The following is a 24,729-nucleotide window of genomic DNA, read 5'->3' as shown; positions in this document are numbered from 1 at the left end:
CCCTGTCCTCCTTGTGCTGGGGGTCCCTGTCCTGCCTGTGCTGGGGGACCCTGTCCTACACGTGCTGGGGGACCCTGTCCTCCTTGTGCTGGGGGACCCTGTCCTGCCTGTGCTGGGGGACCCTGTCCTCCTTGTGCTGGGGGTCCCTGTCCTGCCTGTGCTGGGGGACCCTGTCCTCCTTGTGCTGGGGGACCTGTCCTACACGTGCTGGGGGACCCTGTCCTACACGTGCTGGGGATCCCTGTCCTCCTTGTGCTGGGGGACCCTGTCCTGCACCTGTACCATTGGCCACAGCAGGGGCCCTTGGGCACCGAGCTCCGGTAATGGAACTGGGACCAGGCCTGTGTCCACCCCCCACCCCAAACCTCCCCAACCCCCCCTCCCCAACCCCCCCCCCCCAAACCGCCCCCCCTCCCCCATCACCCCACCCCGCTCTACACTAATCCCTGCAGCCAGGGAGTGGGTGACTCCAGTGCTGCAGCCCAGCTCCAGGGTGTACGGTTGTTGGCTGTTGCCCCTGCAGTTGTACAGCCTCCAGTGTCCAGGCAATGCGCCCGGGTGGAGAATTCTGATTAGGATGCCTGGCAATAGCACCGGCCTGCGATGTTGCACGTCTAGCCACAGGTATTCACTTGGGACCTATAAAGCGCTCACATTACTAACATTGCCAATTCCCTATTAGTGATAGCCTTCAGCTGTGCAAGCACAGGCTGCCACAGTCAATCAGGGTTAAAGTGACTTGCACCATACTACCGCGGACAGGGCTCTGCACTGGGAGTGTTTGGTGGGTTGGACAGGCTAGCAGCTCCAGTTGTCCCTGGTATGAGTATACACAATCTGGGGTGTGGCACATTGGGCCCGTGGGTGCTGAGGCCCCTGCCCCCCCCTCCGCCCCCACCCCAGCCCAGGGACGATCCCCCCACGGTGGCAGCCGACATCCCAGCTCAATCTCCCCCAGTGGCTCCCCCCCGGTTCCCCCCCCCCCCCCCCCCCCCCCCCCCCCCCCACCGACCCGAACACTGAGACGGTGCATTTATCAAGATGGCTACTCACCTCCTCTGATCCAGACAGCAGCCATTACGCTAACTTCAAGTTTTAAACAGGTGTGCTAAATGGCGCCCGCGTGACTGATCGCTGGAGAGTCGGTTACATCACAGGAGGCCGTTAGATAAGGGGTTGGAGATTGGCCTTAAATGGTGATTACTGGTTTCTCTCCATGCTGCGCCACTATCCTGATCTCGCTAACGGGAGCAGGCTGGTTAGATCGGAAACTGATTGGCGCCTGCCGCACTTCCCAAATTCGGACTCCCCTGGGATCTCACCAGGTCGCTTGGTTTCACGCCAGGTGTGAAGCAGCTGTTAGATCACACCAGGATTCACGCCAGTTGTGAAGCAGCTGTTAGATCACACCAGGATTCACGCCAGTTGTGAAGCAGCTGTTAGATCACACCAGGATTCACGCCAGTTGTGAAGCAGCTGTTAGATCACACCAGGATTCATGCCAGGCGTGAAGCAGCTGTTAGATCACACCAGGATTCACGCCAGGTGTGAAGCAGCTGTTAGATCACACCAGGATTCATGCCAGGCGTGAAGCAGCTGTTAGATCACACCAGGATTCATGTCAGGCGTGAAGCAGCTGTTAGATCACACCAGGATTCATGCCAGGCGTGAAGCAGCTGTTAGATCACACCAGGATTCACACCAGGCGTGAAGCAGCTCTTAGATCACACCCGGATTCACGCCAGGTGTGAAGCAGCTGTTAGATCACACCAGGATTCATGCCAGACGTGAAGCAGCTGTTAGATCACACCAGGATTCACGCCAGGTGTGAAGCAGCTGTTAGATCACACCAGGATTCACACCCGGTGTGAAGCAGCTGTTAGATCACAACAGGATTCATGCCAGGCGTGAAGCAGCTGTTAGATCACACCAGGATTCATGCCAGGTGTGAAGCAGCTGTTTGATCACACCCGTAGTCTTTCCAATTCTGTTGCTTCCCTTTTCAAAGCAATCGCCCCTTCCTCAGGTTATAAATATGGATAAAGATATCCTGATAAGGTTTTTTTGCTTGCCAGCTGGATTTCACACCTCCTGAATGAAGCTGTTATTATTTCCTGCACAATTTTACAACTCACTGGATGGAGCCTGCCTCTGTTTTCTTTCTGAATTTCTCAATTTAAAAGAAAGCGGCTGAGAAAGGCAATGGGTTGAAACATTTTGAAACAATACCTTTACAAAGAGGCAGGATTTCTGCCTGGAAAATAATACATTCCCACACCATAATATATACTTACCCAGCCTCTCTGCTCAACGATCCATTCAGCAATTTGGTTCTTTACAAGAGACTTTGTGACAGATTTTGTAACTTTGCCAAAAAATCCCATAATTCCTCTCACCATCTTGTAGCTGAGATTCAGCATGGCAATGGTCTGGCCCCAGTTTATTCCATTGTCATTCAATCTGGGTAGCAAAAATTGGATGCACTTTAACAACAAAACTGTTACATTTGATAAATTAGTTAGCATCTTCAAAACAATATCAACACAGGAATGATTTCACGGTTATGTTATTCTCTGAAAAAACAGACTATATAATCAGTGGCGGACTGGCCAGGGTGTCAGCTTGCCCGATGGCAAGTGGGCCCCTGATGAAGTGGGCCCCCTATATCAAATAAAAATGCAATAAAGAAACAAACACGGACAACTGTTTTAGTAATAAAAAGGAATAAGAAAAAAAAGAGAACAGGACACAAATAAGCAGTGCATGAAAAGGAACCAAGCAGGGGAGGTAGTGGAAGGATGTGGAATAGGGGGGCCCGGGTCGGGCATAATTAAAGAAATTCCATGTTTTCAGCAAGAGTGTGTGAATTTAAAGATAAAGTTACAATTCGTGATTTGAGATGGTCGGCAACTTCAAAGGATATCAAGCAGTAGTCTTGGTTCAGCCGGTACATCGGTCCGGGGCCCAGAGAGCCAAGAAGGGGCCCGTGAATCTCTGAAGGGGCCTTAAAAATTATAATTAATTAGATAAATAAATCTCCAACTTCTTTCCTGAGATTTGTATTCTAACCTAATAAAATATAATTGTTTTTAAAAAGAGCAATACCAAATAAAAATGCAATAAAGAAACAAACAAATAATCACTCAGTGTATGAAGGAACGAAGCAATGTTAAACGGATGTGAAAAGGAGTGGGGGGGGGGGGGGGGGGAGGGGGGGGGGCTGGTTCACCCGGGTCGGACATAGTTGGAAATCCATGTTTTCAGCAAGAGTGTGTGAATTTAAAGATAAAGTTACAGTTCGTGATTTGAGATGGTCGGCAACTTGAAAGGATATCAAGCAGTACATAGGGTCATGAGGTCACCGAAAAGGAGAAGCGGTACCTTTGACCGTGAATCATGAGGTCAAAGATATTGAAGTGATAAGCCATGATCGGTAAACTCAAAGGGTTGCGACTTGTAACACTACACTGGTATCAAACTGGACATGTTAACTTTGGTCGTGGGACCATTCTTAATGTCTTACTATAGTCGGACCAAACTTCTAAGTTTCAACAGTTGTCTCAGTTGCTTGCTGGTGTGAACACTGGACAGTGGATTGTCTCCTCTTCTGAAGCTGCATATGCCACAGTAGTATTGACTAATGAACATAGCCTATTGAAGTGTAAGTAAGTTATTTTATATTTTTTATCAAGTAGGGGTTTATCTGGCGTCCCTTCAAGTTATTCTTGCAATCATCAATATTCATTTTTCCCAGTGTTGGCTATTTTTAATTAAGTTTTTATTTCAGGGATATTACCCCTACCAGCATGGAAAAGAAAAGGCATAAATCTGGGTCACTAAAACGCAAAGAACAAAAAGAAGCAGAAAGGAAGGAATCAGTCAAGCGATGCAGGCCTATTACAGAGTTTATAATACCATAAGCACAATCCACATCAATATCCAGTTCTGCAACAAATAATCAAGAAGCAAGAAATAATGCTCATGGTGATGATGCAATGACATGCGAGTTACAAGAACAGAGAAGAGCTGCTTTGAATGTAGAGACAAATACAAGTGCATCCATTACTAATCAACCCAGGCCTAATATTTCTTCTGGCTTCCTTGTTCCGGTATCTGTACTGCCTGCAGTTGCAGCATCTGAACACATAGCTTCAACTAGTGACAGGGAATCAGATATTCCTTCAAGCATAAATGACTTGGTTTCTGAAGCACATCCTGTAAATGAACCTACGCAAGAAAATGAAAGATCAATTACTGGAATCTTCCAATAACCATCACGAGCAAAGCTAAAACAGTTTTTTGCTGAACATCCACTTCAGCCACTTGACGATCTGCCATTTGATGCTCGTTTGTATGAGAGGAAAATTATGAATGACTCAGTCCCAAGAAAATGGCTAATATATAACAAAGAAAATAGATGCTTATATTGTTCATACTACTTAGCCTTTGAGTTTCCCAACACTTGTAATCCATCACCCTTTGTACATGGCTTTAGTGACTACAGGCGTATTAGCCAGAGCTTGACTTTACATGAATCGGCAACAACACATGTCAGAAATGCTCAGCAATATATCAGTGTGGTTAATGATGGCACCTTAGATAAATTTTTTGCAGCATCACTAATTAAAAGGAAAGAATAAATATTGAAGCAGAGAAGTATTGTCATGAGGATTATAGACATCATAAAGATGTTAGGCAAGCAAGCACTTCCTTTTCGAGGTCACAGAAATGAATCGGCCTACACTCTAGATAATGAGGTTCTGAATCATGGCAATTTTTTAGCTACAGTGCAGTTGATGGCAAAATATGACCCCATTATGGCAGCTCACGTTTCTGCAGTGCAAAACAAGTCTAAACAAAGAATCAAACGATTAGAGCAACAAGGAAAGGCTCAAAGTAAAGGCCGTGGTGGACTTGTTACATACCTGAGTAAATCAACTATAAACATGTTAATCAAAATTATGAAGAATATGATACAAGAAAGAATTAGTCATGAAGTTTCTCAAGCAAAATATTATTCTATTCAGGTTGATTCAACACAAGATAATTCATCCATCGATCAGTTTAGCATTATTATTCGGTATGTACTTAAAGGTAGTATCTGTGAGCGACTACTTTCAGTTGTGCCAAGTATTGATGGTACAGGACAGGGACTTTTTGATCTATTGATTGAAACATTACAGCATCTTAAAATTGACCCCCAAAAATGTTTATCTGATAGCACAGATGGCGCTGCAAGCTACCATGGCCAGTATAATGGTTTACAAAGTAAAATTGCTGATGTGGCTGATCAACATGTTCATATATGGTGCTATGCCCATGTCTTGAATTTGGTGATAACTGAAACAACAAAATGTTGTGTGCCTGCAGTTTCTTTTTTCAATTTGCTCCAGAATATAGCAACTTTTGTGAAAGCATCATACAAAGAATGGCTGTATGGATAGAAGCTGTTGGAAAACATCTAGGACGAGAAAAAATGAAACGATTAAAGCTAATTGGTGAGACCAGATGGTCAGGAAAATCCAATGCAGCAACAACTATATTTGGACGTTTTGAGGATGCCGCTGCCAGTACTTTCGTAAATCTATTGACATGGTTATCAATGATACAAGATTCAGAAAAGTTTGATGCAAAAACAAAACATGAAGCAAATGTTTTACTTCAAAGTCTTCTAAAGTTTGAAACCATATTGACAGCATTTACTTACTTGTATATATTTGAAACAACAACCCCGTTATCAAGTTATCTACAGACAAGTGGTTTAGATTGTTTACTGCCTGGAGTTTGGTAGATTCAGCTACAACAAAGTTGAAGGAACAGACAAGAACATTTGATAACGTTCACAGCAAGGCTTTGGAATTTGTAAATAAATGTAATGACAGGATTTCATAGATGAATATGGATGAAAATCAAACATTGGAAATTGATGCGTTGGAAACAGCATTGCCAGTTAAGAGGCAGAGGAGAAGAAAAGAATGGCAGATGAGCTTATTGATGATGAAAGAAATTCCTCAGATTCTCTAGCTGATTTTCGAGTAAATGTGTTTAACCTAATAATGGATCGCATTGTCCAGTCACTAGAATCACGCTTTGTACAACACAAACAGTTGTATAAAGATTTGTCCTGCTTGGACCCAGCAAAGTTTAAAACTATTGCAGAGAAGGGCCTTGAAGATGAAGCATTGGAAGGTATTATTAAGCTGTTTCCACAAATCAGCAAAGATCAAGTAATATTGGAATTGTTTTCTTTTGCTTCAAACTTTGATGTATTAAAGCTATTGCTTAATGATGGTGAGAATATGGATTCCCAGTTGCAACAATTGTAAAATTTGCAGCACTTGCCCATCGTGTGTACTAAAAATTCTGTCATCCAACAGACTTCATGACAAGGCATATGATAACCTTTATGAACTTTATAAAGTCATCTGCACACTATCAGTTACTCAAGTCTAATGTGAGAGGACATTTTCAAAGCTAAAGATCATAAAGACAAGGTTAAGAAATTCGCTGTCTGAGGAGAATTTGGAATCATACATGTTGCTATCCATTGAAAAGGAATTGTTAGATGAATTGGATGCGGAAGCAATTATTGGCAGATTCGCACAATCACCTAGCGAACACAAACGATTGCTCTTAATATAGTGGACTGCATGCAATGCTCTATTGTGCTTTTGAACTATCTGTTAATGTGTAAATTGTGCAGTAAACTATTTAAAAATATCAAGCAATTACTTTTTTAAAATTTTTTAAATTAAAAATTCAATTATAACATTCTGTATTTATATTTGGTATCTACTGCCAGTAATACGTACAGTACATGTAGACTGTAATTACTAAGAAATACACATTTTTTCCACAAAAATGTTAATTGTACCCTTTTTTCCATATGTATTTTTTGAAAATTCTATTTATTCGTTATGAAAATTAAATGATAGCATTGTAGTTGTGGGTGGGCCCCCTTTGTCTCCTGGCAACCAATATTTTTAGACCCAGTCCGCCACTGTATATAATCCACTTCCAAGATTTGTCACACCTATTGGCTGCAAACTAACACAATACTCCATCTCCTTTTGCATATTTTTAGAATTTTATTTTAATCTTACATTTTGTTTACTTTCACTGACCACCTTATTTTAGTCCCCCCTCCCCCACACACCCAGATATCTTTATTTGTTTTGTGATGGTATCTGAAGATTCTGCTGGCCACCTTCTCTTCATAACGGTTCTCAAATGCAGGAACTAAGCGTTGCCACCTCTGTGGAGACTAATAATGTGAAAGAACGGAACTTCTTAAACAACCCAACAGAAAATGCCATTGGACAAGATTTCCCTTCTTAAATGTTTTACTGTGACAATCAAATCAAAAGCAACATAAACTAAACATCAACTAACAGGCAAATTATATTCAATAGGAATCATGGGCGGGATTTGCCCACCACCCCGCTGGGATTTCCCATTGACCGCATTCCTTGTCGCCCGGAAACCCGCACGCTGGCATGGGACCGGAATTTCCCACTGCGTGAAAAGCCAATAGATGCCGCCCCATAAATTATGCTTTAAATAGCTGATATGACAAAGGTACATCTCGCAGTTATCTCAGATAGCTCCAGCAGCCGTCCAAAAGCCCTTCGTAACTCCTCCAGTAGAGTTGAACTACTCTTTCTCACGCAGGATTTGATCATCAAATACGTTGTCAGAGGCTATTAAATGGTCAAATGCTGCACGACCAGGAATAGCGCAACTCTCCTGGAGGAAGGCAGAGTTGGGAATGATTTTGGGATTGTCAATTTTTCAAATCATTCACGGGATTTGGGCGTCACTGGCTAGGCACCATTGACTGCCCATCACTATGTTCCTGGTTTACACAGTGAACTAAACAGCTGGCTTGTAACACAGAACAATGCCAGCAGCGCAGGTTCAATTCCCATACCAGCCTCCCCGAACAGATGCCGGAATGTGGCGACTAGGGGTTATTCCCAGTAACTTCATTGAAGCCTACTTGTGACAATAAACAATTATTATTATTATTAATTGTCCTTGAGAAGGTGGTGGTGAACTGTCTTCTTGAACCGCTGGAATCCCTGTGGTGTAGTTACACCCACAGTTCTTATTAGGAATGGAGTTCCAGGACTTTGAGCCAGTGACAGTGAAGGATATATTTCCAAGTCAGAATGGTGACTGACTTGGAGGGGAACTTCCAGGTGGTAGTGTTCCCATGTGTCTGCTGCCCTTGCCCTTCTAGATGATAATAGGTTTGGAAGGTGCTGTGTCCCCACAGTGCATCTTGCAGATGGTACACAGTGCTGCTATTGTGCGTTGTTGGTGGAGAAAGGAAATGTTTGTGGAGGGGTGCCAATTAAACCGGCAGCTTTGTCCTGAAGAGTATCAAGCATCTCGAGTGTTGTTGGAGCTGCACTCAGCCCGGTAAAGGGAGAGTATTCTATCACACCCCTGACTTGTACCTTGTAGATTATGGACAAGCTTTGAGAGTCAGGAGATGTTACCCATTTCAGGATTCCTAATGTCTGATCTGCTCTTGCAGCCACAGTATTTATATGGCTAGTTCAATTTGATCTCTGGTCAATGGTAAACCTGAGGATGTGGGATTCAGTAACAGTAATGCCACTGAATGTCAAGGGGCGATGACTAGATTCTCTCTTATTGGAGATGCTCGTTGCCTGGCACTTTTGTGACATGAATGTTACTTGCCACTTGTCAGCCCAAATCTTGATATTGTCCAAGTCTTGCTGCATTTGGACATCAACTGATTCAGTATCTGAAGAGTTGCGAATGGTGCTGATCATAGTACAATCATCAGCAAACATCCCACTTCTGACTTTATAATGGAAGGAAGGTCACTGACGAAGGAGCTGAAGATGATTGGCCACTACCCTGAGGAACTTCTACAGTGATGCCCTCGAGCTGAGATGATTGACCTCCAACCACTACAACCATCTTCCTTTGTGTCGTGTATGACTCCAACCAGCGGAGAGTTTCCCCTCGATTCTCGGTTACTCCAGTTTTGCTTGGGCTTGTTGATGGTCAAATGCAGCCTTGATGTCAAGGGCAGTCACTCTCACCTCTGGAATTCTGCTCTTTTGTCCATGTTTGAACTAAAGCTTCAATATGATGCGGAGCTGAGTGTCCCTGGCAGAACCCAAACTCAGCGTTGGTGAGCAGGTTATTGCTAAGCAAGTGCTGCTTAATTGCACTGTGGATGGCCTCGTCCATCACTTTACTGATGGTCAAGAGTGGACTGATGGGCCGAATTGGCCAGGTTGTGTTTTCCCTGCTTTTTGTGTGCAGGACATACCTGGAAAACTTTTCAGATTGCTGGGTAGATGCCGGTGTTGTAGCTGTACTGGAACAGCTTGGCTAAAGGTGCAGCACGTTCTGCAGCACAAGTATTCAGTATTATTACTGGAATATTGTTAGGGCCCATAGTCTTAGCAGTATCCAGTGCCTTTAGACACTTCTTGATATTACGTGGAGAGAATCGATTTGGTTGAATACTGGCGTCTGTGATGTTGGAAACTTCCAGAGGAGGCCGAGATGGATCATCCACTCAGCACTTCTGGCTGATGACTGTAGCTGTTACAACACCCTGGGCTAGCACGCAGTCAATTCCAGCCCAACTTGACCCAGAGTCACAAAACAAGTGAATTAATCAATGATTCTTAGAAAAATACCCGAATTATTGACCAATAATTACAGTCACCTGGTTTGCAAATGTAAACAAAATTATTGTTTATTGTAACAAAAATTATAATGAAATATGCAGCAAATACAACTGGCTAACTATTATCTAATTCCTAATTCCCCCCCCCCCCCCCCCACCCTCGATCACACACACACAGATGGATGGAAACGGGTTAAAAAATCATAAGTAAAAAGAAAAATAGTCTTTGTTTCAGATGGTGGGTTTTAGCAGCTCACTCCTCTTCAAACTTTGCTTTCAGTTTAAAGTCTTTATTGCAGACTCGGTTAGACCTCTGTAGTTTCAGAAATACAGTACTCACAGTCTTTCAGTAGAGAGATGGCAGGATCTGTTCTTTGGTTGCAACCTGTAATGATTTTCCTGTAGATAGATTTATTCAGGTTCTCTGCAAGCTTCACTCACAGCTTTTCCAGAGACAATACGGAGGAGAGAGAGAGTAGCAGGACTGTTTCTCTGAGCTAACAGGATCAAACTGAAACTCCTTGGGACTCTCAAAGTCATACCACTGGGATAGGATCCAATCACTGCCTGTTACAGAGTACAGCCTTTTAGGCCAATTCATTGGCCACCAGCCAATCAATCAAACCAAGTCCCACCCCACTCTCCCTCTGGTGCCGGCATGTCTGAAGCTCCTTCTTTTCAAACAGTGGAGACTAACAGAGTGTTCCATCCTGTAACTTCTGAATTTTGCTGCTTGCCTTAAAGATACATGTTCATTAATCATCCATGGATCAAAAATAATAACAGAAAAATAAAAGAAAGGAGAAAAAGGAATAAACAGGAAGGACTCTTACATAGCAAATGGCCCAGACTCACCTTAGGCACTGATGTGCTGGAATGCCCCATCATTGGGGATGGGGATATTTGTCGAGCCTTCTCCTCCAGTTTAATTGTCTACCACCATTCACAGCTGGCAAGACTGCAGTGCTTAGGTCTAGTTAGTTGGTTATGGGATTATTTAGCTCTGTCAATTACTTGCTGTTTATGCCATTTGACATGCAAGTAGTCCTGTGTTGTAGCTTCACCAGGTTGACATGTCATTTTTAGGTATGCCCTCCTCCCTTCTTCATTGAACCAGGGTTGATCCCCTGGCTTGATGGTTATGGTAGAGTGGGGAACACGCTGGGTACAGATTGTGTTTGTATTCAATTCTGCTACTGCTGGTGGCCCACAGCGCCTCATGGATGTCCAGTCTGAAGTTGCTGGATCTGCTCAAAATCTATCCTATTTCGCGTGATGGTAATGCCACACAACGCAATGGAGGATTCTTTAATGCAAAGCCAGGGCTTCTGTATCAGCAAGGAATGTACTGTGATCATTCCTACCGATACTGTCATGGGCAGATGCATCTGTGGCAGGTAGGTTGGCTGAGGTCAAGTACGTTTATCCCTCTTGTTGGTTCCCTCACCACTTCCTGCATACCCAGTCTGGTAGCTATGCCCTTTAGGACTTAACCAGCTTGGTCTGCAGTGGAACGACCGAACCACACTTGGCTTTGAATATTGAACAATCTTTGACATTGAAGTCACCCACCCAGAGTATATTCTGTGCCCTTGCCACCTTCAGTGCTTCCTCCAAGTGGTGTTTAACATGGAGGAGCACTGATTCATCATTTATGGGGTGGCTGTATGCGGAAATCAGCACGACGTTTCCTTGTCCATGTTTAACCTGAAGCCACGAGACTTCATGGGGTCCAGAGTTGATGTTGAAGACTCCCAGAGAAACTCCCTCCTGATTATATACTGTTGTGTCGCCACCTCTGCTGGGTCTGTCCTGCCAGTGGAACAGGAAATACCTAGGGATACTGTTAGCGATGTTTGGGACATTGTCTGTAAGGGCTAATTACATGAACATGACTATATCAGTTTGTTGGTGACAAGTCTGTGAGACAGCACTCCCAATTTTGGCACAAGCACAAGTTAGTAAGTAGAACTTTGCAGGGTTGACAGGTTTAATTTCTCTAGACTTTGTAGCTGAGTAGCTTGCTGGGCCATTTCAGAAGAAATTTAAAAGTCAACAACATTTCTAAGGTGACAAATTTCCTTCTCTAAAGGGAAGCAGATTTTGTTTCAATGATAATCAACAATGGTTTCATGGTCACCATGAGACTTTTAATTCCAGTCTTTTACAGAATTAATTCCGCCACCAGCTGTGGTTGGATTGGTACACAGGTCTCCAGAGCACCCTGGGTCTCTAGATTACTAGTCCAGCGACAATACCACTATGCCACCCCCTCGCCACACATGTGCCAACAGGGTGACTGAGAAATCTGTGCGGTTTACCTTTGTAGTATCAGCTTTTAACAGCTTTACTCCATCCAAGTTACATGGATACAATTAGCAGCAAAAAGACACACTTCAGCAGAACCTCCTTCACTCACCCAACCACTCAATATCACCCAGGTAGAAAAAACACCCAGCTCTTCAGCATGCCTGGACAGCTCACGCAACACTCTAATCCCAAGAGTCTGCGTTTTTTTTTCTCCAATCAGCTCCTGCTTTCCTTTCAACCAAACATCACAATCCAGGTCATGGCTCTGTCCTTTATATGGTTCTCATTTTCCTAGCAACCACCAGCCAGACCCGGATTTCTCAGAAGTCAGATTTTGTCGACAGAAAATTCAATTAACAGCTCCCCCCACCATCCTCCCACCCGAGGAAACCTGGAGCTTGGATTTCTGTTTCAGTTGGGGACAGTCTCAAAAGAAATGCAGGCTTTGAAACCACTTTATCACAGAAAACATGACTTGCTTGGCTGCATGCAGTACTAGTGGTTCGTATCGAGATTGCACTACAGATGACCTGGATCATACCAGACTTTCCAGTAATTACAGTCCAAATAAACCACTGCTACTTGTTAGATTTATGGAAACTATTGATTACATATTTGGAAACCTACCTTTCAGCAACTCTAGAGAAGGAATCATATCCGTGCTCCGATGGGAGAGGAAGGTATGCCCGCATACCTTGAAATTCCCTGTTCTTTCGATGATTAAGCTCATCTCCAATGGTTGCCAGCTGACGACCTATTTCCATAGCGGAACTGTGAAAATAACATTAAAACTCACTATTAAAAAGTCCCTGTGCTTCATTTTATGTTATGTGAACTAACATAAGGATGCCTGCAAACTAATAGAACATAGAACAGTACAGCACAGAACAGGCCCTTCAGCCCTCGATGTTGTGCCGAGCAATGATCACCCTACTCTAACCCACGTATCCACCCTATACCCGTAACCCAACAGCCCCCCCCTTAACCTTACTTTTTAGGACACTATGGGCAATTTAACATGGCCAATCCACCTAACCCGCACATCTTTGGACTGTGGGAGGAAACCGGAGCACCTGGAGGAAACCCACGCACACACGGGGAGGACGTGCAGACTCCGCACAGACAGTGACCCAGCCGGGAATCGAACCTGGGACCCTGGAGCTGTGAAGCATTTATGCTAACCACCATGCTACCGTGCTGCCCATAACCATAAGCAAACATGGCTGACAAATCTCTAACTCCATTCAGTTCCTTCAATTTCTCCTCTTCCATTCATAGCTACAATTCACTGTCCTTCTCTGGCCAGTTTACCACCACAGGTATACTTCAACGAACTCAAAGTGTAGGCTTTTGCTCAGACTTTACCCCTTGGTACCGTGGTAATCATTAAGTAATACAACGACAATATTTCAGGAACTTTCCCCTATTTCACCTCAAAGCGTGGCACAGGTTTCACATTAATTCATAGGCAGAAAGGGATTTCAACCTAGAACATCCGTCATTAGCTTACTATCTTTAATTCTGTATCAAGCGAACTCAAACTTATGTCATGCTCAAAGCTGCACGCACCTTTTAGATGTGGAATCACAGAATTGTTATGGTCCAGAGGGAGGCCATTTGGCCCATCGTGACTGCACTGGCCCTCCAAATGAGCATCGTGTCTTAGTGCCATTCCCCTGCACACAGTTTCTCGTCGAATAATCATTCAATGTCTCTTGAAAACCTCAATTGAACTTGCCTTCACCATATTGTTAGGCACTGCATTCCAGACCCAAACCATTCATTACGTGCAATCGTTTTTTCTCACATCAAGGCTCTAATTAATGGTCATGAAATATCTAAGATACTAAAACATTCACAAATATGGTCATATGGGGGGGGGGCCGGAATTTGACCTCCGAAAACACATGGGTTTGGTTTAGCGTGAAGTAGAATGAGAAATAGACGAACATTCTGCTCTTGGAGGACAGATTGTCATTAGGTGTGTCAATAAAACTACCGACCTTTATTTCAACAGTGATTCTCTTCTTAACCACAGTTGGTCTAGTTTCCTAGACAACAGTAAAACCGCAGATGAAAGGAGGCAAGTAGGGTTGTAAACACATTGCTTGCAAACCAGGAGGAGAAGGAATATTTCCCTCCAGGCCATGTGAAGCTTACTGGTAAACCATCCATTTGTCTGTTTTCACCACCCCACGATTTGACCTTCCCAACTACCATATCTATCGCGATCAGACTGCCCTCGCAACCCTCACAACCAGGTGCCCACTCACATCAGTGAACTCCCCATCCTTGTAGTATCATAGAATTTACAGTGCAGAAGGAGGCCTTTTGGCCCATCGAGTCTGTATCAGCCCTGGGAAAGAGCACTCCACCCCAGACCACACCACCATCCTATCCCCGTAACCCCAACTCACCTTTTTTTGGACACTGAGGGCAATTTAGCATGGCCAATCCACATAACCTGCACATCATTCTCCTGTGGGAGGAAACCGCAGCATCCGAGAGAAACCCACACAGACACGGGGAGAACGTGCAGACTCCGCATAGACAGTGACCCAAGCTGGGAATCGAATCTGGGACTCTGGAGCTGTGAAGCAACTGTGCTGACCACCGTGCTACAGTGCCGTCCATGAACTCCCTTTTTTAAAGTTTATTTTTATGGGATCTAGGCTTCACTGGCTAGATCAACAACTGTTGCCCATCCTTAATTACCCTCGAGAAGGTGATGGTGAGTTACCTTCTTGAACCGCTGCAGTCCATGTGGTTGGTACACCCACTGTGCTGGTAGGGAGGGAATTCCTGGATTTTGACCAAGTGACAGTGAAGAAATGGCGATATATTTCCATGTCAGGAAGTCTGGAGGAGCTCAGGGAGAGGATAGATCTGCCGAGGGGTAGTGAGTTCAGGTATCTACTTTGCACGAAAGGTCTGGAAGGGGTTCCCTAGATTGCCAGGATACACCCTGCTGGAGCGACTGCTGCTTCCAGATGTGGAAGGGGAGGGAAGAATTGGGGATATGTATAAATGGCTGGGGGAGCAGGGAGGCGAGCGGGAAGTGAAGATCAAGGAGAAATGGGAAGCGGAGATGGGAATGGAGATCAATTGGGGAGTATGGAGTGAGGCACTGCGAAGGGTAAATGGGACCTCATCTTGTGCAAGGATGAGCAAGTCTGCAGAGGGATACTGGAAGTCTGCAGAGGGATTTGGATAGGTTAAGTGAATGGGCTAGGGTCTGGCAGATGGAATACATATGACAAATGTGAGGTTATCCATTGAGGAATAACAGCAAACGGGATTATTATTTAAACGATAAAATATTAAAGCATGCCACTATGCAGAGAGACCTGGGTGTGCTAGTGCATGAGTCACAGGAAGTTGGTTTACAGGTGCAACAGGTGATTAAGAAGGCAAATGGAATTTTGTCCTTCATTGCTAGAGGGATGGAGTTTAAGACTAGGGAGGTTATGTTGCAATTGTATAAGGTGTTAGTGCGGCCACACCTGGAGTATTGTGTTCAGTTTTGGTCTCCTTACTTGAGAAAGGACATACTGGCACTGGAGGGTGTGCAGAGGAGATTCACTAGGTTAATCCCAGAGCTGAAGGGGTTAGATTATGAGGAGAGGTTGAGTAGACTGGGACTGTACTCGTTGGAATTTACAAGGATGAGGGGGGATCTTATAGAAACATTTAAAATTATGAAGGGAATAGATAGGATAGATGCGGGCAGGTTGTTTCCACTGGCGGGTGAAAGCAGAACTAGGGGACATAGCCTCAAAATAAGGGGAAGTAGATTTAGGACTGAGTTTAGGAGGAACTTCTTCACCCAAAGGGTTGTGAATCTATGGAATTCCTTGCCCAGTGAAGCAGTTGAGGCTCCTTCATTACATGTTTTTAAGGTAAAGATAGATAGTTTTTTGAAGAATAAAGGGATTAAGGATTATGGTGTTCGGGCCGGAAAGTGGAGCTGAGTCCACAAAAGATCAGCCATGATCTCATTGAATGGCGGAGCAGGCTCGAGGGGCCAGATGGCCTACTGCTCCTAGTTCTTATGTTCTTATGTTCTTATGTTACAGTTTAAGGTGGTGCACAGGGTGCATATGACTCGGGCGAGAATGAGTGGGTTCTTTCAGTGGGTAGCAGATGAGTGTGAGAGGTGTGGGCGGGAGCCAGCAAATCATGTGCACATGTTTTGGGGTTGTGAAAAATTGGGAAGATTCTGGGCGGGAGTCTTCGTGGAATTAGCCAGGATAGCGGAGGAGGGAGTGGACTCGGACCCTTTGGTGGCGATATTTGGGGTTTCAGAGAAGCCGGAGCTCATGGAGAGGAGGAAGGCCGATGTCTTGGCCTTCGCCTCTCTGATTGCACGGCGACATATTTTGCTGGAGTGACAGTCGGCATCGCCACCGGGGGTAACAGCATGGTTGGGTGACCTGTATGACTTGCTGTGGTTACAGAAGATAAAGTATGAGTTAAAGGGCTCAGCAGGGGAGTTTGAGAAAAGGTGGGGGATGTTTGTGACCGTGTTTGAGGAGCTGTTCGTCGCAGGGGGGTGGGTGATGGGGAGGAGGGCGTAAAAAAGGATAAAAATCTGTACAAACTGTATAGTTGATTGTTGGGAATAATGTATCCCGGGGTGTTTATTTGCTGTAACCTACTTTGATACAAGTTTGAATAAAATGCGTTTAAAAAAAAATAATTTCCAGGTCAGGATGGTGAGTGACTAGGAGGGGAACTTCCAAGTGGTGGGGTCCCCATGTTTCTGCTGGCCATGTCCTTCTAGATGGTAGTGGTCGTGAGATTAGAAGGTTCTACCTAAGAAGCTGGTGAGATCCTGCAGTGCATCTTGTAAGTGGTACATACGATTGCCACTGTACTTGGCTGGTGAAGGGATTGAATGCAAGTGGTACCAATCAAACGGACTGCATTGTCTTGCACCATTCCCAGGAATAGGGGCCGGGATTCTCCCCTACCCGGCGGGGTGGGGGGTCCCGGCGTAGCGGAGTGGCGCCAACCGCTCCGGCGTCGGGCCTCCCCAAAGGTGCGGAATTTTCCGCACCTTTGGGGGCTAGGCCCACGCCGGAGTGGTTGGCGCCACGCCGACTGGTGCCAAAACCGGCACCGGGGCTTGCCGAAAGGCCTTCACCTGTTCGCGCATGCGCCAGTGCGTCAGCTGCCGCTGACGTCACCACCGGCGCATGCGCGCTGGGGGATTCTCTTCTGCCTCCGCCATGGAGGAGGCCGTGGCGGTGGCGGAAGAAAAAGAGTGCCCCCACGGCACTGGCCTGCCCGCCGATCGTTTGGCCCCAATCGCGGGCCTGGCCACCGTGGGGGCACCCCCCGGGGTCCGATCGCCCCGCACCCCCCCAGGACACCGTGGGCCCACTCACGCCGCCAATCCCACCGCCACCAGAGGTGGTTGAAACCATGGCGGCGGGAGAGGCCACTCAGCGGCGGGACATCGGCCCATCGTGGGCCGGAGAATCGCCGCGGGGGGGGCTCGCCGATCGGCGCGGAGGGCAGGCCGATCGGCGGGGCGTGATTCCCGCCCCCGCCATTTCCCAGGTGGCGGAGAATTTCTACCACGGCGGGGCAGGATTTTCGCAGGCCCCGGGCGATTCTCCGACGCTGCGGGGAGTCGGAGAATTTCGCCCAGGATTCCTATTCTCTGACCTGCTTTTGTAGCCACAGTGGGCGGGATTCTCAGACCCCCCCCCCGGGTCGGAGAATCGCCGGTGGGCCGCGTGAATCGCGTCACGCTGCCCTGATGCCGGGATGCGATTTTCCGCAGGGCATGGTCAGCATGGCACCAGTTGGGGTATGCGACGACTCTCTGGCCACGGGCCGGCGCGCCTATTCTCCGGCTCGGATGGGCCGAGCAGCCGTCATCAAAAAGCCGAGTCTTGCCTGCGCCAATCTAACATCCTCTGAGCTGGCGGGACCTCGGCCTTGAAGGGTCCGGGGGCAGCCTGTGGGGGGGGGTCCGACTCGGGGGGGGGGGGGGGGGGGGGGGGGCGCCTCTGTAATAGCCTGTCCCGAGATCGGGGCCTACCGATCGGCGGGCCGGCATCTCTGTCGGGGCGGCCTGCTTTTCTCTGCGCCGGCTCCTGTCGCCCTGTGCCATTTGGCGTCAGGACCGGCGCGGGGAAGAAGGCCACTGCGCATGCGCTAGTTGGCGCAAGCCCAACTGCGTATGCGCAGACCCGGCAGCGCCGGGTTCAGGCCGGGATCGGCAGCTGGAGCGGCGTGGGCCACTCCAGCGCCTTGCTAACCCCCTATGGGACCCACAGAATTGGGTCCCGGAACGGGCGCCTTCACCCCCGTTACGCCAGCGAAGCCACTTAGCCGCCCGATGGGAGAATCCCACCCAGTATTTATATAGCTAGTGCAATTCAGTTTCTGATCAATGGTAACCTCCAGGATGTTGACAGTGGGGGATTCAGTGATGATAATGCCATTGAATGTCATGGGACGATGGTTCGATTTGTTTATTCTTTTCTCGTACCTACTACTATGAAGTATTGCCCCAAACGGTTCCAGAGTTTGTTTAACTTAAGACTGCAGGAAACAACACCTTGTGGAACTCTGAAATGTTTATTAACTATGTACAGGGATAGATAGGTATGAGGTTCCTTCCAGAATTGTTAGTGCCAGCATGCCTGTACCAACTCTCTGAATGAGCAAGTCACCGAGCAGCATTTTCCCACAACCTCTCCATACCCTGCGCATTCCTCCTACTCAAATAACAGTCTCATTCCCTTTTGAATGTTGCAATTGAACCTGTTTCTACCACACTCTCAATCACTGAATTCCAGACCTTAACCACTCGCCGCCATTAGGAATCCATATCGCCAAGAAATATATGCTTTTCAAAAAATTGGAAGGACATTGAATCATTTGGACATTCTCCTGAGTTTTTGTTTGAAAGGATACAAGTTCACCTTGGTCTGTGAGCAAGTTGTCTTTTTCAAGAAATCACATGACTTCAGCCAGAGGACAAGCAAGGCAGTGGCGAGATAAGAGTTACTTTTTTTAAACTTGAGTTAAAATAAAAAAAGCTGCTGTTGTCAGGCTGTGGACTCCTGCTGATTGGCTGAAAACACCTGGGGCGCGAATTTTCCGTTGTCCACGACGGGTCGGAGAATAGTGGGAGGGTCTTCCCGACAATTTTCACGGCCTCCCGCTATTCTCCCCCCCTCCGGTCGCCCCCCAACACGAATCGCTGCTCGCCGTTTTTTACGGCGAACAGCGATTCTCTGCAGGCCGATGGGCCGAATACCGCGGAGTTTACGGCCGTTTTCACGCCCACGATCACACCTGCTTTCAGCGTTCGTGAAAACGGCCGCAAAGTGCCCGTCCCGGACAACCATGGCACCGATTGGCACGGCTGCACCATGGCCGTGCCAAGATCGGTGGGCACCGATCGCGGGCAGCGGGTCCAATACCCGCGCACTATTTGTTCTTCCGCCGCCCCGCAGGATCAGTCCGCGGGGCGGCTGAGGGGCATGATGACGTCATCCGCGCATGCGCGGGTTGGAGCCGTCCAACCTGCGCATGCGCGGCTGACGTCACCGTACGCGTCAGCCGCCGTGACGCTTGGCGCGCGGTGTTAGCGACGTTCGCTAACTCCGTGTCGCCGTGATTCCCCCGGCCCCGATACTAGCCCCGTCCGGGGGTGAGAATCGGGTCCCGGGACGGAGCTCCGAGGCTGGCGTGAAACACGGCCAGTTTCACGCCAGCCTTCACGGCACGCCGGATTTGCGGAGAATCGCGCCCCTGGTCTGGGAGAAGTTCACTCTGAACTTTTTATTTTTAACTAAGTTTGTGCCTTGGGAACAAACTGTGCAGGAAGATTGCTTCTCTCTCTCTCTCCCTGTATTGCCTGTAATAGAGTGAGTGTTCACCTTCATCTAGAAAATTGTCACATCTGTATAATTTATCTGTATTTGAAAGCGGTCACAAGCGAGAGTCTCAAGAGGATCCATCTGAAAGATTCTCCAGATAACTACTGTGAACAGCCCTGTCAGATAGACAGCGTCAAGGGCAACGCGATAGAACAGTTGCTTCACAGCTCCAGGGTCTCAGAAGGATTCGCGGCTAGGGAGTCTGCATGTCCTCCCCGTGTGTGCGTGGGTTTCCTCCGGGTGCTCCGGTTTCCTCCCACAGTCCAAAGATGTGCAGGTTAGGTGGATTACCCATGCTAAATTGCCCTTAATAACACCATAAGACCATAAGACATAGGAGCAGAATTAAGCCACTTGGCCCATCGAGTCTGCTCCGCCATTCAATCATGGCTGATATTTTTCTCATCCCCATTCTCCTGCCTTCTCCCCATAACCCCTGATCCCCTTATTAATCAAGAACCTATCTATCTCTGTCTTAAAGGCACTCAGTGATTTGGCCTCCACAGCCTTCAGCGGCAAAGAGTTCCACAGATTCACCACCCTCTGGCTGAGAAAAATTCCTCCTCATCTCTGTTCTAAAGGATTGTCCCTTTAATCTGAGATGGTGTCCTCTGGTTCTAGTTTTTCCTACAAGCGGAAACATCCTCTCCACGTCCACTCTATACAGGCCTTGCAGTATCTTGTACGTTTCAATAAGATCCCCTCTCATCCTTCTAAACTCCAACGAGTACAGACCCAAAGTCCTCAAACGTTCCTCATACGACAAGTTCTTCATTCCAGGGAACCTCCTCTGGACCCTTTCCAAGGCCAGCACATCCTTCCTTAGATATGGGGCCCAAAATTGCTCACAATACTCCAAATGGGGTCTGACCAGAGCCTTATACAGCCTCAGAGGTACATCCCTGGTCCTGTATTCTAGCCCTCTTGACATGAATGCTAACATTGCATTTACCTTCTTAACTGCCGACTGAACCTGCACATTAATCTTAAGAGAATCGTGCTTTCTGAAGCATTTCCCCATTTAGAAAAGTCTATGCCTAGATTCCTCCTTCCAAAGTGCTTAACCTCCCACTTTTCGACATTGTATTTCATTTGCCACTTCATTGCCCACTCTCCTAGCCTGTTCAAATCCTTCTGCCTGACCCTTGCTTCTTCAATACTACCTGTCCCTCTACAGATCTTTGTATCATCTGCAAACCTAGGAACAGTGCCTTCAGTACCTTCTTCCAGATCGTTAATGTATATTGTGAACAGTTGTGGTCCCAGCACAGACCCCTGAGGCACACCACTAGTCACCGGCTGCCATCCTGAAAAAGACCCCTTTATCCCCACTCTTTGCCTTCTGCCAGTCAGCCAATCCTCTATCCATGCCAGGATCTTACCCTTAACACCATGGGCTCTTAACTTATTTAACAGTCTCCTATGCAGCACCTTGACAAAGGCCTTCTGGAAATCTAAATAAATCATGTCCACTGATTCTCCTTTGTCTAATTTGCTTGTTACCTCCTCAAAGAACTCCAGATTTGTTAGACACAACCTCCCTTTGACAAAGCCGTGCTTACTCAGTCCTATTTTACCATGCACTTCCAGGTGCTCTCATCTTTAATAACAGACTCTAAAATCTTACCAATGACTGAAGTCATGCTAACCGGCCTATAATTTCCCGTCTTCTGCCTCCCTCTCTTCTTAAACAGTGGTGTTACATTAGCCACCTTCCAGTCCTTTGGGACCCTCCTGCCTCTAGTGATTCCTGAAAGATCATCACTAATGCCTCCACAATTTCCTCAGCTATCTCTTTTAGGACCCTGGGGTGTAGTCCACCCGGTCCAGGCGACTTATCCACCTTCAGACCTTTCAGTTTCCCCAGAACCTTCTCCTTAGTAATGGTCACTGCACTCACCTCTGCCCCCTGGTTCTCCTGATGCTCTGGCATCCCACTGGTGTCTTCCACCATGAAGACTGATGCAAAGTAACTATTCATTTCGTCTGCCATTTCTTTGTTTCCTATTATTACTTCTCTAGCCACATTTTCTAGTGGTCCAATGTCTATTTTTGTCTCTCTCTTACCTTTCATATAGTGAAAAAAATCTCTTCCTACCTTCCTTTATATTACTAGCTAGCTTGCACTTATATTTCATCTTCTCCCCCCCCCCTTATTGCTTTTTTAGTTGTCCTCTGCTCGCTTTTAAAGGCTTCCCAATCCTCTGGTTTCCCACTAATCCTCGCCACTTTGTATGCTTTTTCCTTAGCCTTTATGCTGTCCTTGACATCTCTCGTCAGCCTTGTCCTTCCCTTAGCATGTTTCCTCCTCCTTGGGATGAATTTCTGTTGTGCCTCCCTAATAACCCCCAAAAACTCCTGCCATTGATGTTCCACTGTCTTCCCTGCTTAGCTCCTTCTCCAATCAACTCTGGCCAGCTCCTCCCTCATGTCTTTGTATTTACCCTTATTTTATTGTAATACTGTTACATCTAATTGCAGCTTCTCCCTCTCAAACTGCAGGGCAAATTCTATCATATTGTGGTCGCTGCTCCCTAAGGGTTCCTTCACCTTGAGTTCCCTAATCAAGTCTGCCTTATTACACATCACCAAATCCAGAATTGCCTGTTCCCTAGTAGGCTCTGTTACAAGCTGCTCCAAAAAAACCATCTTAGACATTCCACAAATTCCATTTCTTGGGATCCACTACCAACCTGATTTTCCAGTCCACCTGCATATTGAAGTCCCCCATGATTATTGTAATATTGCCGTTTTCACATGCCTTTTCTATCTCCGGACTTATTTTCTGATTTAGTGTCCCAAAAAAGGTTAGGTGGGGTTACTGGGTTACGGGGATGGGGTGGAGGCAGGGGCCGGTGCAGTCTCGATGAGCCGAATAGCCTCCTTCTGCACTGTATATTCTATGATTCACTATGAAGACCGTTTCAAATTCTATTCTATTTAGTGTTCCCTTACCCCTACCTCTACTGAGACGTTAGTTTTGCACTGTGTATGTGTGCTGGGAATTTAAAAGAGGCAAATCATTACACTTCCGGTATACAAATTATATGTTAAACAGTTTTGCAACTTGATTTAAACTTCATAATAAATTGATTCTGTGGTTATTGAAAGCAGCCTGGTTAAAGTCTCCTTTATTTGGGATCCAACAGTTACAACGGTAAACAATTGGTCATTTTTGCTGAGTGAATGAAACAGTTACACTTACAGTGTGACCTGTGGAGTAGTGGGGCTCGAAATAAAGGCGCACTCCTCCCACCCGCTCTCTCTCTTGGCACTCTGGTCACCACGTGCTGTGGCATCACTGATGTATGTCAGCTACTAATCTATTATAGTACGTCCCCCACCAAGTCTTGCATTCTGCCCATGAAACATATTATCCTACATCCCCCTCCCCTCCACCACCTGGCGCCTCTTGAGCCAATGGAATTAATCTCCGACTGTGTTCGCAGCTCTCTGGCGGATGTGTCGGATGTAGCCTCTCTGTATTCCAAGGAGCAAAATCAATAGGCTTTCAGTTTGTGGTGGGAAGTTAAGGAATGGTGTTCTCTTCTTGCTTTTCTTTGTGGAACTCCCTTTTGATGTTCTGGTATTAGTCTTCTCAAAAGTGGTAAGACTTTGTCAGCTTCTCCAGGTGTTTGTCCAGCTGTAATCTTCCAATGCAGGTAGACCATTGGCTGGTAAAAATATCTGTTGCTTCAGTACATTCAGTGATGTCGGTCTCTCGGGTGAGGGGCTGTGCAATTCCAAAGTCACATCCATGAATGAATCAGATGGATACACAGAAGAATGAAGATTATTCTCAACGAGGGTTGATAATAATTTTGTTGGGAGTGTAGGGGTTGTGTAATATGCACAGTTGGAAGATAAAGTATTTCATTTTATTGTTCAGAATTGTTTAACTGGTAATTACAAGCTATTTTCTTGTATGATGTTAAAGTGAGTTGAATGCTACGGTAATTGTAAGCTATATTTCTGTGATGTTAAGGTAGTTTAATACTGTATTAATAATATATTGTGTTAATAATAAAGTTTGTTTTAATATAACATATCCTTATTTGTGTGTGCAATCACTACTGAAGCAAAGTATCCTTTCCTCAAGTCTCACAAATTAAATTAAATATTGGGTTTCTGTCCGGTATCTTAGTAACTGTTGGGGTCTGTTCTGGCATTGTAAAACCTGACAGTTGAATTTTGCAGCAGAAGTTGGGGTTGAGTGCAATATTTTAATTGTAAGGATAGCCTTTAAGCAGGTTGTTTTGTCCTGAATGGTGTGGAACTTCTTCAGTGTTGTTGGAGCTGCACTCATCTAGGCAAGTGGAGAATATTACATCAAACTTCTGATTTGTGTCTTGTAGATGGAGGACAGGCTTCAGGAGTCAAGCAATGAGTTACTCGCTACAGGATTCCTGGCCTCTGACCTGCTCTTGTAACCACAGTATTTATATGCCTAATCCAATTCAGTTTCTGTTCAATGGTAACCCCCAGGATTGATAGTGGGGGATTGAACAATGGTAATGACGTTGAATGTCAAGGCGCGATAGTTAGATCCTCTGTTGTGGAGATAGTCATTGCCTGGCACCTGTGTGGCATGAATGTTACTTGCCACTTGTCAACCCAAACCTGGATATTGTCCAGGTCTTGCTGCATTTGGACATGGACTGCTTCAGTATCTGAGCAGTCGCGAGTGGGGCTGAATATTGTGCAATTATCAGCGAACATCCCCACTTCTGACCTTATGATGGAAGGAAGGACTTTGATGAAGCAGCTGAAGATGGTTGGGCTTAGGACACTCAACTGCGGGACTTTTGCAGTGATGTCGTGGAGCTGAGATGACTG

General features: G+C 46.3%; 1 protein-coding gene across 1 annotated transcript in view; it reads right to left on the bottom strand.

The window, feature by feature from the left end:
* LOC119955068 (bcl-2 homologous antagonist/killer-like) overlaps nt 1–24,729 on the bottom strand; it is a 74,373-nt gene that overhangs the window by 9,161 nt on the left and 40,483 nt on the right. The window contains exons 5-6 of the mRNA XM_038780914.1: nt 12,617–12,760; nt 2,295–2,460 (exon numbers count right to left, since the gene is read on the bottom strand). Coding sequence (XP_038636842.1) covers nt 2,295–2,460; nt 12,617–12,760 — 310 coding nt within the window. The remainder of the gene's footprint in view (nt 1–2,294; nt 2,461–12,616; nt 12,761–24,729) is intronic.

The sequence above is a fragment of the Scyliorhinus canicula genome, chromosome 20, assembly GCF_902713615.1.
Source record: "Scyliorhinus canicula chromosome 20, sScyCan1.1, whole genome shotgun sequence".
Lineage (NCBI taxonomy): Eukaryota > Metazoa > Chordata > Chondrichthyes > Carcharhiniformes > Scyliorhinidae > Scyliorhinus > Scyliorhinus canicula.
Note: the sequence above shows the minus strand (reverse complement) of the source record. Positions and strands in the feature narration are given on the sequence as shown.